The sequence below is a fragment of the Phodopus roborovskii genome, unplaced genomic scaffold (genome assembly GCF_943737965.1).
Source record: "Phodopus roborovskii unplaced genomic scaffold, PHOROB, whole genome shotgun sequence".
NCBI classification, from domain to species: Eukaryota; Metazoa; Chordata; class Mammalia; order Rodentia; family Cricetidae; genus Phodopus; species Phodopus roborovskii.
The window spans coordinates 27750979-27766928 of record NW_026126460.1 but is presented as its reverse complement, the minus strand read 5'-3'; the positions used below and the strand labels follow the sequence as shown (position 1 = coordinate 27766928).

Below are 15950 nucleotides of genomic sequence, written 5' to 3'. Positions count from 1 at the left end.
AAGTGTGCATTGAATGTGTCTTAAAACAAACAAACAAAACCCCACACTGCTTGCTGCAAGCTGCAATTCCTGTAATTCTACCATGAACTGTAAACAATCAAATCTACAAGATGCACCTAAGAATACAAATGAGAAACAATGAGATGTTTTTTCCTAGATGATTCCCCTTATAACAAACTGTCACAGAATACAGTTTCTCTTGAGTTTCCTAAGACACAACGTCAGGGGGAAAAATATGTCTGAAGTCTACTTTGGTCTACAGGAAAAGAACCTAATTATTGTTGATTCTGAAATGTCAATACAGAAATGGTTTTTTTGTTGTTATTTGTTAGTGGAGCAGGTTCAAAATCTAAATCCCTGACATACTAAATCTGATTATGACCATAGTATGAGCAGGCTTAATGAAAGCTCTAAGGTCAATTACTAAATAGAATGTAGATTTAAAAACAGGACCATAAACTGGTCCTGATGGTTCTAGCTTGTAAATCCCAGCTACTGGAGGGGCTGAGGCAAGAGAACTACAAATTCAAGTTCAGCCTGGGCCAAAGATTTCATGGTGCCCTTGAGCACTTGTCTCAAAATACTAAGTTGATAAAAGGTTGAAGATACAGCTCGTGAGAGAGCTCTTAGCTAGCATGCACAGCATCCGGAAGGGTTAAAGGCTGAAAGTCCTTTCTGTCTACTCCCAATCTTAATTCACATTCACTATTTTTTATGGGGGAAGCACAAGACCTTCATGTTCATCAATTCCACACATGTTTCAAGGCTTCAGGATCCAAGATTAAATTAGTGCAGCTGCTTCATTTAGTGGGGTCAGATCATCTTTTTAGACTACCTTGAGTGAAACATGCTAGCACACTCCTACGATCCCAATACCTGGGAAGCTAAAGCAAGAGAACCACCATCAATCTGAGGCCATCCTGGTCTACATAAGTAAATTCTAGGATAGCCAGAGCTCCATAAGAAGACTCTGTCTCAGAAACAAAAGAAAATACAAAAAAAAAGGGGGGAGGTCTAATTGGATAGCAGACTGACTTTAGAAATTAGTAGACACATTCTAGCCAATGGCCACCACATAACTACTAGCTGAGTGGCCTAACTCTGGGGCGCTTCGGGTCAATCATCAGCAATTTTTGGTTATCACCACTCTGAAAGTTCCTTTTTCAAGGGTCCCCGTATATGGAACAGAGCTAGAACCTGGCTTCTGGGAAGGTTTGAAACATAGAGGCTTCTAGAAAGACCATCTTCTTCAGAGTGCTCCCTTAGCAGTGATTTGGAGACCTAACTGGTAGGATGGTGGCAGAATAACCTGGGGTTTACAGAAATGAGCTGTGGCAAATTCAGTGTATGTTGACTTTTCATTGATTTGATGTTGATGTGTGAAGAAAAAAGGTATATCCTTAATGGAAGATGTTAGCCAAAGGCTATGTGTGACCCTTCAGGGAAATCTTGACCAAGAAGCCAGTGACCTATGAGTATCTCTCAAGGCCTTCTCAGAAGTTTAATGTCCAGGCTATAGACAGATGCCTAGAAAGAGTTAAGGAAGATTGATTAATTGATTTTATTAGATGTCCTAGCCTCCTCCACCCCCTTTGCTCACATTGTCACTAATACTCTAAAGCTTCCTGTTTGCACTCTTGTTCCATTCAAAACATGACCTGAGTCTATATACACACTAACATGTAATTATATGTCTCCATAAACCAGGCACCTGGACCATTCATTATTCAAGGTATTTGCATTATAAAAAAGTCTTCCCATGAAGGGTTCACATTTGTCCCTGAAGTGTCAAAATCAGGCAGAGAAGAAATCAAAAAGGATGGAGAGGGATCCCAGCTAAATAGGCTAGACTCCCATTGCTATTGTGTCAAGTAATAAAATGAGGTGATGGATATGCCACCTCAGCAACGTATGTGACTGATGTCACTGTGCGATGGGAGACAAGCTCTGTGGCCATCTTCTGTATAGAAACTTGCTGCTGTCATTTCCCACCTCCAACCATCTCCATGAAGTTTCATTTCAGTAGAGAATTATTAAGCAATCACCACATGGGTATGCATGTTTGTTTTTTGTTGTTGCCGTTGTTTGTTTGTTTTTAATTATATGTGTACAAACATGCTGCATAAAACTGGAGAATACTTTTAGTAGTGGGCTTATCCTTAACAATATTAGATGTCTGTATCACAAAAAATATAAACCAAAGATAGATTTTGGGGTTCAAGATTGAAGCTGAAGATCAGAGAAGCAAAGCAGCCAGCCACTATTGCCATCGATCTCAGGATGAAAGGGCTGTCCTGTCTCCACAAATCCTCAGAGGCAAAAGCTCTGAGTTCCTATTCTTCCTGCCTTATATTCCTTTCTCCACCCAGCCATATCACTCTTGTCTTCACTTCCCTAGTGCTGGGATTAAAGGTGTGAGCTCTGTTATTCTGCACTCTTGGGTAGGCCAGGGTGGCCTTGAACTCAGAGAGATCCATTTGCCTGTCTCCTGAGCCCTGGGATTAAAGGTGTGTGCCACCACTGCCTGGCTAAATGGCTTGCTAGTATGAGATTGCTGGCATTAAAGATGTGTATCACTACTGCCTGGCCTCTTTGGCTTGTGGCTAGCTTTGCATTCTGAATCCTCAGACAAGATTTAATAAATCATAAATAATATATCACCACAGATGTCTACCCATATTTCTTGAGGTTATAATGTATTTGACTCCATTTGGCCTCCTATCCTTTCTGTCATTCAGGAAATATTGACTCTTTACTATAGGCAAAGGAAAGAAAACCATGGCTCAGATAGTACCTTACTCTTGGGATATTGGTAACCATGATACAATGAATATCTGCCTTCCTTTAAAAAAAAAACCCAAAACTCTTTAAGACAATATTTGTATTACCAGATATTAAAATATTTCATTTTCCAGCCTAGAAGATTAAATTACTTAAACTCTATCAATAAAAATCTTAAGTCCATCATTTACTTACATTCTTAGAATCTTCGGTTGTCCGAAGTATGATACCGATACTATCTGACAAATCTAAGACATGCCCTTGCTTTCCTTTCACTATACAAAAACATTTTGATGCTTAATCTTAGCATGTGGAGGGAGAAGTACTTCTCATTATTGAATATGGAAGCACTGTGTGGCCCAGAAATTTAATACTCAATTTATTTTCCCTAATGTACACATCCAGTGAGAAATTATTTTCCAGTCCTGGTGCAAGAAGTCTAACCCAAATAAAAAATTAACCAGAGAAAACACCAGCTACCGAAAAGATTGCTTCTAGGAGGAATTGTCCTTACTCCACCCAGTCCTCCACTAAGAATAGAAGTGAAAAATGGAAGGAATTCATTATCCAAAATGTCTAAAAGAGAAACAGGCTATCTTTGAAAATGTCCCCTGAAAGTAAAGATGCTGAAGCACAGACGCAAAGCCCCAGGCTTTGGAAGGTTGTTTGGTGAAATGCTGGTGAGGGAAATAGAATATGTGAGGCCTAACTCCGTGTCTTTTTTTAGTTTCTAGATGTTGTGAAGCTTGTTCATCAGAAGTCCTGGAAGGTGGGGGATATATTTCATGCAGTTGTCCAGTACTGCAAAATGCATGCAGAGAAGAAAGAGGGGACTCCGAGTCTCTTTGACTGGCTCCTGGAACTGGGATAAGTCAGGTACACCCCACAAAGGCTTTCCTTCCTTTATCCCAGCTTAGGTTACAGTCGTTTGCGCTAAATGCTCCGAACTTCCTCGATATACTGCATCCCATTAGCAGAACTATTTAAAAATCTGCTCCAGTACCACAGAATAGGAACAAGTCTGAGAGATTGTGAAATATAGGTCTGTACTAATCAATATCACCATGGTTTCGTCCAAAAGAGCTTATATAGAATGGCTTCAAAGAAGGATACTTCAGTGGAGTCCAAATAGGAAAGTTTATAACAAACCCCTCCTCCAGGAAAACTAAACTCACACGTATGTCACAATATAGAGTGATCTGTAATGTCTCCAGCTATGTGAATCAAATAGAGACAAAGTCATCAGGTCACAATAATTCTAAAAATTATGCTAAAACCTTCATCATACTTTACTTAGCAGGTACAGGGGTTGTTCTTCCAAGGAAATGCTTGGGATATAGTTGAAAGCTTCCATGCCTTTATGTGAAAGATTTCCACTCTCAGACAAGTATCAGTGAGTATTAACACACATGCAACAGTGTTGACAGAATCCACATGAGGTGATTTCATTTAATTGCAGAGGCTGTTAAGTATGACCCCTCCCCCATATCATCCCTGAGCTTCTCAAAAGACTACTGTCATTCAATGAAGGGTGTCAATTATCATTCAATGAAGGTAGCTCAAGGTCACCTTGTTTCCATCACTACATTTATTACTTGGGTAAAATTATTATGGAACTCTTGCCTAAAGACAAGCTTTTAAAAGTAAACAATAAAATAAATAATAGTCTTTTGAGATAAAATAAGCTTGTGTATTGAGTTATATGAGAAAAAAATCATTTTGTTTTGTTGTAAATTATGAAGAGATTATCTAAAGAATATATTGTTGTCTTAGAACTTCATAAACCATGAAAAGATTGTTGTCTCAAGTTGTAGAGTGTCATGAAGCTCGGTAGCTGATTGTTTGATGAATGTGCTGACATTTGTATAGCTGACATGTATCTCCAAAGACATTTATAATGATGGATGCAGGGTAATGGCCTTGTGCTTGACAGGGCCAGCCAGGAAAGCAGATTTCCAGGCTGGGTGATACTGACACTAAATTAGAGAAATAGAAGCTTTTATCACATTTTTTTTAATTTATAACAAAGATAGGAATGTGCTCCTTTGAAAACTCAAAGTATGTATATGACCCTAAAAGTTTTCTTCCCTTCTAACTAAATATTCTCCACTCTTATTTTCTCAATCAGAAAGATGTTTAGTTAAGTGACTTCTGAAATAGTGTGATTTTACTTTATTTTTTAAGCATACAGAATACCTTTTAATGTGAGCCATGCCCCACACCATCAATGTCAACTTTTCTATCAGTTGAATCCTAAAACTCCAAGAAAGCTTCCTGGTGGGACACAGCCCCCCTCCTCCACGACAGGAATCTTCTACAGACCTCAGTGGGCATTTATCATGCCGATGGTCCAGATTTAGGTGTATGTTCAATTGGGTGCATTAACGAGGAGGTTTTGAAACCTAGATATCATCTCAAACTGAACTGTGCTTCTTTATGCTAATATATGGGAAATGACTTTTTTTATTTTTTTATTTAGAAACAATCTTATTTTACATATCAATTCCCCCATTCCCTCCCCCTTCCATCCTCCCATGTCCCCAATAGACTTCCCCCAACCTACCTCTCACCCTCTCCCCAAGGATAGTCAGGCCTTCCATGGGGGATTATCAAAGTATGTCACATTATTTGGGGGAGAGCCTAGGCCCTCCTCTGTGTATCTAAGCTGAAATAGTATCCTACCATAGGGAATGGGCTCCCAAAGTCCATTTGTGCACTAGGAATAAATACTGGTTCCACTGTCAGAGGTCCCATAGACTTTCTAGGTCTTCTAACTGGTACCCACATTCAGAAGACTTAGTTCAGTCCAATGCTGACTCCCCAGCTTTATGACTGGGGTCCCTGTGCTGTCATTAGTTCAGTTCAGCTGTTTCTGTAGGTTTCTCCAGCATGGTCTTGACTTTTTGCTCATCCCTCATCCCTCTCTAAAACTGACCAGGAGTATGGTCCAGTGCTTAGCTGTGGGTGCCTGATTCTGCGGGAAATGACACTTCTATTGTTCAAACAATCCCAAAATATTATGTGTAAACTCTTGTGCTCCAATAAATGTTTACTTGTCCTCCAAAGCACAAATACTGGATGTAACCATGTGTTGTATCTAATGTTGCAAACTAATCAATAAATTTCTGTTGCCAAATTTTTGTTCATTCAGTCTTTTCTCCTGGACTCTGGTACCTAGAACGTTACGAATTGTATCTAAAAAGATAAAAAAAAAAAAAAAAAATAGTCACACTGTGAATAGATAAAAGCATATACCACTTAGTTAAGTGTTTCTGTCCTGATTTCAATTTTTGATTATGTAAATGTTAAAGACAATCTATTAGCATAGGAAATAGTCACTGTAAATCATTTCTCAACCTTGGAACTGTATACATAATAGTATGTGGAACACATTTTTTTTTTTTTTGCTATGAAGTATTGTCATGTATATTGTAGAATGTTTGGCTGCATCTCAATCTCTCCCAATTAGTTATAAATAATTGCCTCTTCCTGGTGTGAAGAGACAGGACTTGAGCCCCAGTGAGCATCAAATGAGGAGCTGAATCCTCTAGGGTCCAGAAATTCTCTATGCAGACCAGAAAACCAAGCATCCCCTACACCCAGCTCTTGGGGGCAACCTTTACACAAAATCTGGGTACCAAAGAAAGAGACATAAAACGAACATGGAATAAATTATTGGAAAATGCATCAGTGCTTTTTGAATTATGGGGAACATTATTAGAGTATATGCAAATTAAACAGTGAAAGTCATAGGCAATTAATTCACAACAGAATAGTCATGAACATTTCTAAACCATCAACAATTCTCCCATCAGCTAGAGGATGTAATCAAATTAAAACAACCTGTGGTCACTGTCACAGGGAGGCATTGGTTGAAAGGACTATTAAGGAATGAGTAACTAATTCAACAGTGAAGACTCCTAACCACTAAGTTTTTCAACCATCAGGCTAAAGGCAGTTTTCTTTAATAAAGAAAACTTTAATAAATTCTTCAGCAATGACATAAGCTACGTAACAACACATGCAAAGTATGTCTGTCAGTCAGGGGTTCACTTACCTAAACCTGGGCATCCAAGTGTTTTATTGGAGTTCAATCAAATAAACATGCTACACTGGTATAACTTGTAATGAGTCTTTCTCTGTCACACCAGCCAGCTTTCAAATAATGACACAGAGACTTCTTATTAATCATGAAATTCATCCTATAGCTTAGGCTTGTTCCTAACTAGCTCTTATACACTAATTTAACCCATCTGTACTCATCTATATTCTGCCACTGGCTCATGGCTTTCCCTCTCTTCCTGCACACACTGTTTGCTCTGTTTCCTAGAGTCTCCATCTTTCTTCTTCCCAGAGTCCTGTCTGTCCCTGGAAGTCCCACCTAACCTCTTCTTGCCTAGTTATTGGCCATTCAGCTCTTTGATAAAATGATCAGAAGGTGCCTTGGCAAAGACATTTCTTCACAGTGCAAACAAATATTCCACAACAGTAACTGACTGAACCTTTTCTTAAGGCATCATCCCTCCAGACAAAGGATTGACAATAAATTGTGTCAATGTCATAAATTATTTGGCAAAACTGAAACCATTTGGCTCTGTATATGACACATACAAAATACAAACAAGAAACACTCAGAAGCTTGAACAAACTGAGCATCCTAAAGATGTGGCAGACAAGAGGCAATCCTATAACTAACTGATATTAGGGGCAAGGGTGCTGAATATGAGCAATGCAGACCTCCTGAGTTAAGTTTTCCCACATGAGTTACCTTAATCTAGAAACGTTTTCATAGACATGCCCAGATGTTGTTTTCTCTAAAGATGCAGAAGCCATCAAGTTATTCAAGTTAAACATGACAACAGCTAATAATATTTGATTATAAAGTTTAGCAATGTAACTTTGTTTTGAGGTTCTTCTTGGCTGAGTAAAGACCTGCTGTAATTTTGTCCCACTCCTGACACCCGATATCGCGGTTAAATAAGGATCAGGATAAACAAATAGGCTGAATAGATGTTTATTCAGGGAGAAATAACTTACAACCTAGAGAGATGAACACCAGGAAATTCAACCAGATCCTCTCCTGTCCCAGTAAAGCCAGCAAGAGAGCTTTTCCCGGCTCTCCCTCCAACTTCCTTCCCCAGGTCACTTCCGCCCATGGCTCCACCCCAATGGGCGTGGTCAGTGCCACAGAAGGACTATCTCACTACAACCTGCTACTTAACATATAACACCATTCATGTTATATAATGAAATTACTTTGGTTTTTCAGGTAAGTGAAATGTTCTGTAAACACTGGATTTTTATTTAAATCACATTCTCATGTGATTTAATGGAATGAAATGAATGGAAGGAATCATTTAAGCCTAACCTCTAGCTCACAAAAACAAGTTAATGCACAAATAAAATGTTAATCTGATCATTGATACTGTCAAGAAAACCCCTTCCCAAGTCTACAACTGTCTCTCATTTTAGCTTCACAAATCCTTAATAAGTAAGGAGATGGAGCCCTTACCAATCTTCAAGAATGGCCCTTCATTAAAAGTTAACTCCGTTGCATTCGAAAAATTCTCAATTTTTTGTTGAATTCTACCTGATTATATTATGTACCTTGCTCTGTTTCTGACTCATAATGAGGCAATAACTGAACAGGCTACTTTTAGCACACACATCCTGGTGCAAAGACTGTTTCAGGGTGAATTATGCTGTCCTTGAGCTGAACCTTGAGCCAGTGCAAATTCTGAACATACACAACATAGCTCTCTTTTGCCACATAACAAACAGCAGCATGCAGCATTCCAGAAACATCAACAAAAATCCCATCCTGAAGAAGAAAACAAAATGAATTACCATTTGTTGAGAGAGAGGGAGCATAAGCAAAACCAGACCAGCCTTTAGTTTCAGGCATCCCTACCTTCCCCCTGGACCATGGGTGACATTTGTGAAGGGTAAGCTTGCTTGCTATCTCAAATAACAGGCCAATTATTTTTGACCTGGCCATATTTTAAGTAATAAAGAAAGCAGACTACATGCTGACCTTTTGTGAAGCCTACAGAAATGTCAAAGAATAAGAAATAAAAAATCCCACAATGTCCTTTTCCTTCATTTTTGGCAGCAATTCTCATTTTTAAATTTGATTGTGGGGAATAATGTAAAAATCACTTGTTTGGTATCTCAGCTGTGTAAGTGCTCCAGTCCTTTATTAATTGTTTCTGGAAATTCATTCTTGTTAATAGAAGAAATAGAGTACATAAGCAATGAATCCTGTGAGGCCACTTCCAAATGAGAATTTTATATTACAAATGCTTGGCTTGAGAAGGGGTGAGGAGCAAAGCAATGTAATGGAGTCCCAGGGGTCTCATGTCTCTCTGGACTGTAACTGTTTTTCTAGGAAGCCTGGGTGGAACACAGGAGCATGGTAGTAGTGTGGCTCTTTGTGTTATAAATGCCTGAAGAACGAACGATACTGAGAGGTCAAATTTTGAACAATTCCAGCTAAAGAAAAGTTGGGGAGTACCAGATGAAACAAAGGAAATTTGTAACTGTAATTTATTTTTACAGTATGAGCAGTTTACTTAACGAAGTAACTGAAGATTACAATGGAGAGAAGCTGAAGTGTAGTTAGAAAACTAAGTTAAAAAAAAAAAGCACCATAAAAAGAAATTGGAGTGGGTTATCCACAGAGGGAGCAGCAGAGTGGCTTTAGAATTGTGGATTTTAAAAAAATAAAAAAATTAAACAGAGGGATCTTTCAGATTTTTTTACGAATTAACTTGTTCTTTGACAATTTCATACACATCTATAATGCATTCAAATTACAATTAGCCCCCCTATCCACAGTACTCACGTATGAAATTGTCAAAAAATAAAAATTTCAATTAAAATATACACTTTTAAAGAAACTTTTATGGAACATGTGCTCATCAAGGAAGGGAGGTAAGGATATAGGAAAGAAGAAACATGGTAGGTAGGCAAGAGAGACAGAGGAAAGATGAAAGGCAGGAAAGAGGGAGGGAGAGAAGAAAGGAATGGAAGAGAGTGACCCTTCAGAAATACGCTGCTGTTCTATGTGCAACATTTATTATTTAATATTTTCAAGGTTTAATTTATTTTTCACTTTCGGGGAGTCTGGAGTCCCCCACCATATCTCCCTCCTGACATCATGTCATCTTGTCTACTTCCTCATCATCTTCTTCTTTGTGTCTATAACCCACATTCAACTAATGTTGCCCCTATGCACATGGGCAAGGGCCATCCACTAGCACACAGGTAACCTACCGTGGACCACATTGCTAAGAAAACTTACACTCTTTCCCTCTGTATCCATCACCTGCCTAGAACACCTCATTAAAAAACAATTTAAAACTGTAGCTACTTTTAAAATGAGAAAATTGTGCATACAAAAGAAACACAGAATTTAGATCACAAACTATGTCATTGCTGATATACATAAAGTTAAGTGTCCATTTTGAAAACTGCAGGCATGGCACCCATTCATGGCACTTAAAGCTTGTGGCTCTCCTCAACTGCTAGTGGATCAGGCCTGACTTTGATACCTCAATCGAGCCTTATGAGTTTGCTTTTCCTTCATCCAGAGTCATGGTAAACAGAGAATTGATGTAAACACTACTAAAAATCCCAATACACTCCCCCATGATATTTTCCAGACTGGCTCACACTACAACAGGTTGTTGACATATGAACACACTGTTACCTAAATCAGGGGAATCTCATCTTTCCAAATGTCAAGGGCAATGCTGTCGTTATTGGAAGTCCCCTGACTAGTGAATAGATAACAGGGATTCATTCCTGAAAAAAAGGAAAAGCAGTTTCCCAGCTCTGCGGTGATGGTTGTCTTCCCCTGGAAGAGAGCTAATGAACACTTGCTGGGATCTGGCTTGGTCAACTTCTGAGACTCTGGGAATGCAAAGCAGCCTTCCTAAGGAGTCCCCTAAACCTGATTAGCCAAGATTTTATTAATGATTTTCTTCCTTGTCCTTCTTTTAGGAACCCAATTTTGCAGGTAGAGAAATGGAGTTTGCAAGGCACAGGGGAAATCAGTAAGGCAACAGAAACAAAAACTAACACGTATTTGAGACCTTATTCTAGTTAGGTTTCATACACTGTTTCAAGTACTTTTTTATATTGATCTATTTAATATCAACAATAGTCCTCTGAAGTAGGTATTGTTAGTATCAGGTCATTACTGCAGAAATGGAACAACAACAACAAAAAAAAAAAATGTTACCAGTTGGCGTAAGGATAAAGGGGCAGAAACCATCAGTGCCAAGTTTGTCTTAAAGGATGAACACTGGAGCCCACCCCTTTGCCCCTGCTATAAGACTTTAATTTCACATTAATGGGGGCACAAAAGGCCAGGAGTTGAAAGTGTAGGTGACAGGAAAAGACATCAGTATGTACAGCAAGGATCTGCTAGTAGTTTGTTTTTGTTTGGGGAGGGGGGAAGTTTGCGGTGTTATTTACCATATTTTTTGGTACCCATGTTTCTCCCAACATAAGGAGAAAGAGTGTATGAAACTGATTTTTGCTTACAAAGAGCAGGGTGGTTGGAAAACTGGACATGATGACTGTTCCAAAAGCTGTTTGAGAAACAACGCCCACATGAAAAGAGACTACACTTAGCCATCACTCACACAAGCCTCCTCCAGGCCATCATGACATTCAGATATAACATGTGAAGGTGCACTTGAGTTGAGAAAGCAATGAATCATGACATTTTCCTAAGCTTTGAGACAGCAATAAAATATTACTATAACAAAATAAATATGTTTAGATTCCCAACATCATTCTTAAAAGTACTGTTAAAGGTGTGCGATATTTGATTTGAAATTGTATATTAAACATTCCTAAGCATGGTTTGGCAAATCATCTATCCAAAATAACACATGAAGCATCAATAAATAGCCATGTCATTCTACAAATCACAGAGAAGGTTTGCACCAGGTGCATTTGCAGCCTAAGGGCAATGACCATCCAATAAACACACCAGTAGATGAATCTATTTATTTATTTATTTTTATTTATTTATTATTTTTATCTCTTTAGTTTTTTTTTTTTTTTTTTTTTTTTTTTTTTGAGGCAGGCTTTCTCTGAGAAACAGCCCTAGCTGTCCTGGAACTAGCTCTGTATACCAGGTTGGCCTCAAACTCAGAGATCTGCATACTTCTGCCTCCTGAGTGCAGGGATTAAGGGCAAGGGCCACTACCAAATCTTGTTTTAGAACTTAACTCCAAGGGGAATTTAGAAGTAGGGGGTGGGTCATTTTCGAAGCACTACTTGTCAAAGTTTGACTCATTATGTAATCTGGAATTAGGGAAATCTTCCCTAAGGCCAGCCAATGAACACAAAGTAGAGATAAGGAAAAGATCACAACCCACAAACCTGCTGGTCAGCAGTGACATGCTGGAAATAATACTTGACCTATCCCAATCTGTCCACGAATAGTAACTGTGAGTAATGGGAAGGATCTTTGGCATGAAGCAACACAAAGGAAATTGGTCCTCATTACCCAAGGCCACGTGGGTCATTGCCAGGGTAAAAAGCTATGACTAGCACATATGGTGGCCCCCACACTGAGAATTCCATCTTTTCCTTTCCCAGTACTATTAATAGAAATCCAACTCCTCTGGTGATGTGAGAGGCACTATCTCCACCCTGGCTCTAGAGATGGGCACAGGCTGGACTAAATCATCAGGCTAAATATAACCTTATAAAATATTTGGTTAGGCTGGAGAGATGTCTCAATGGTTAAAGGCACAGAATGTTCTTCTGAAAGGCCCTGAATTCAATTCCCAGCAGTCATGTTAAGTGTCTCATAATTCTCTCTGTAACTACAGATCCAGGGGATCTGACACATCTGGCCTCTTTGCACATCTGAACTCATGTGCACATATTCACACACAGGCACACACACATACACATAAATAAAAAAAAAAACTAAACTCTGTCTAAAGTGAATTGGGCTCTACATTACCTCAACCTGAAGGGAAGGAACCATATTAGAGTTATTTTTATCTCGTGGGCATGCACACATTCCCTCACTCTTTTTATGAAAACTGACAAAGACAGTATATAGCCAACTGGCTTGATAGTGCAAATATTTTATTAAATAATATAAATCATATAATTATCTGAGGCAAAAACATAATAAATATTTTATTTCTTCAACTATTAGATCAAATGTCTTGTGCCCTTAAAAATAACTTTCTAAACTATGCAACAAAACACTACAAACAAACTGAAGAATATTTACAATATATAAAATACTTTGCAAGAAGAATTATAGGGTTTAAAAACCCTATAATCAAAAATAAAAGTAAATCAAAAAGAAAAATAAATAAATAAGAGAAAGTAACCAAAAGAACATTTAAAGAACCTGTATATTTTTAGTACTTAGAAACATGCAAGTTGACAAAAATCATATAATCAAATTATAAAAAAATCAAATTATCAAAAATGATAGATAATATTCAGTCTCAGGGAAGGTGTGAACAATAGGTGCTTCATATCATATGAGCAAATAAAACATTTGATCTTTGGGGAGAATGGTGCAAGATTATCAGAATAAATATCCAAATGTTTTTCTAATGTGTCACATGCTTTCAACTAGTTAAGACCCATGAGGTCTGATTGCCAGTTACTTAACTGGCCTTAACTCCTATAATCTGAAAGTTGAGAAGTCATGCTCAAAGCTGAAACATTGGCACTTTGTGAAAAACTACAGAGAATCTGGATGTCCTATCAGTGTGTCGATTGTGAAATACTGAGACAGACTTGAAACATGGAGTCAGCTGGGGCATAGTGACACTGGTTTCAGCTGTACTCTACTTGAAAGTTCAGTTCACATGAGAAAAAGCTAAGATGTTAAAGCTAGGGCAAAGTGGTTCTAGGCAAAGTGGTTCTAGGCAAGAGGAAGAATGTGAGCAGTGGTCTTTCGACCCAAAGGTAGACAGCAAAGGCAAGGAGCATGGGAGAATGAGGAAACCTAGGAAGTGAAAGTAGCTGGAGTCAAACATGGAAGGCTTTGATCACATAATGGAGATCTAAGGTCCATCCAACCAATGTATTTCTGTAAGCATGCATGTAATTTTTGGTTTTGTCTTGTGCATCTATCTTAGTGAGAATTTTTAGAAATTTACTCTTTCAAAATAATAATTTTCAACAAAATTCACCATAAAAGGAAGGCTAGGTGTTATTCTTCTCCATTATCCCAGTAGTCTAAGGATGAACAGACCACTGCCATAGAGCCAATTACCTGGGGCAACTTAAAATATGATTCTATTATACTGAGATAAATGAGGGTCATGGGCATCTACCTTGTTAATGATAGAAAAGGTGAAGGGTCTTGGCTGAAGTAAGACTGTCATAATTTGAATGAGAATGGCCCCCATAAGCTCATAGGGATTGGCACTATTAGGAGGTGTGGCCTTGTTGAAGGAAGTGTGTCACTGTGGGGGTGATCTTTGAGGTCTCATTTGCTCAAGCTACACACAGTGTGGCATTCAGTTCACCTTACTGTTGCCTGTGGATCCAGATGTAGATCTCTCAGCTCCTTCTCCAGCACCATGTCTGCGTGCATGCTGCCATGTCCCATCACGATGATACTGGACTAAACCTCTGAAACTGTAAGCCACCCTAATTATACGTTTTCTTTTGTAAGAGTTGCTTTGGTCGTGGTGGCTCTTCACAGCAACAGAAATGCTAAGCCAATGACTGTATTTGGAATGGGAGAGTGTAGCATGTGTCTTTTATGCCACTGACCATCAGTATGTCTTTGGGAAAGAAATTAATTATTCCTAATCTTAATTAATCCTTCTGGGAAAGGCTCTTCAACATGCCTTCGTTACAGGCTTGTTTTAAGTAGTCAATGACAGACTTTTTTTTTTTAGATCAGGTTTTCTGATTGCTGTGACAAACAAAAAGGAAAAACAGCATAAGGAAGAAAATATTAATATAGGCTTACAATTTTAGGAGATATGGATCTACCATGGCAGGAAAGCATAGCAACTGAAGTGGCTTTGCCAGTGATTCAAGCAATATGATTTTTCCTAGCTTTCATAAGGTGTTGCCTTTTTTGATAGTCACAGTTTTTTTTTAATACTTCTTCAGTTGGCCAGTGTCTATGTCCCTGTGCTGGTTATCTGTATATATCACCATCAAGACCTAGCTCACATTATCCATTTTGGATAGCTGGGCCACAGACCCAGAGGTTTCGTCCCTTCCCCAAACAGCAGCACCATTTGAAAACCACGGGAACAAACATCGCTAGTGTTTCACACTGTACCACATACCTTAAAAGCAGTAACGGACTATCTGAGATACAGTGCTGATGACATCTCTGAACACTTGATCCTATTTTTGAAATGCCACCATAAATGGTGCCTGCTTGAAAAAATAGTATTTAAGTATAAAGTGACAGTGTTAAACCTGATTGAAATATTTATAAACCTAGTTTTCATTTGTGCCAAAAATATTTTTGACAGGTGATTCTCAAGAGAACTTTTCAAGGGACAAGCTCAGAGACCCAAGGAGAAAGCTTCTAATTGAGGGTATTCAGCTTTACCCCAAAACTGAGCTCTTAAGATTTGGGGGAGAGTTAATTTTTTTAAGAATGCAACATTTGCACAATCCTTCTAGACATGTACTCTCTGGTTATATTTTTCCAGCCCTGTATCTCAACTCCTTGAAAATAAAAGACTCTCTTCCATTAGCCAGGAGCAGTGCTCAGAAGAAAACAAACAGTTCATCAACTTGTGATGAGATGAAGTTATAACTTAGTTCCTGTGTTTCCATACACTCTCTGCTACAGCCATGGCAGCTCCTCCCTCACATCTATAGACAGGGCTGGAAAACCATACACAAGCAACTCTCTCTGCTTGCAATACACATTCTCCTGTCATATACACTTGAGTGTGGTGCTTCTAGCTCCTATTTGTCCCATCTCAATGGCTCCTAGTTTTACATATTTCCATCTGCTTGCTTCAAGAGAAAAAGTAATGCCATGGGTAGTCACGAGACTTGCATTCAGCAAATCATTGCATTCTATTCCCATGGCTCCAGGAGTATAAATGACTATGCCTGAAGAATTTAAGCAAGATTTAGTTGACTACAGTATACTAATTAAATCCATTGGTCAGAACAGAACAAGTACT

At 38.6% G+C, this 15950-nt stretch overlaps 1 protein-coding gene across 1 annotated transcript in view; it reads left to right on the top strand.

Annotated features, from left to right (window-relative positions):
* Sphkap (SPHK1 interactor, AKAP domain containing) overlaps positions 1 to 4330 on the top strand; it is a 93382-nt gene extending 89052 nt beyond the window's left edge. The window contains exon 11 of the mRNA XM_051190603.1: positions 3509 to 4330. Within this exon, the coding sequence (XP_051046560.1) occupies positions 3509 to 3652 (144 nt within the window). The 3' untranslated portion in view covers positions 3653 to 4330. The remainder of the gene's footprint in view (positions 1 to 3508) is intronic.
* The last annotated feature ends 11620 nt before the right edge of the window (positions 4331 to 15950 follow it).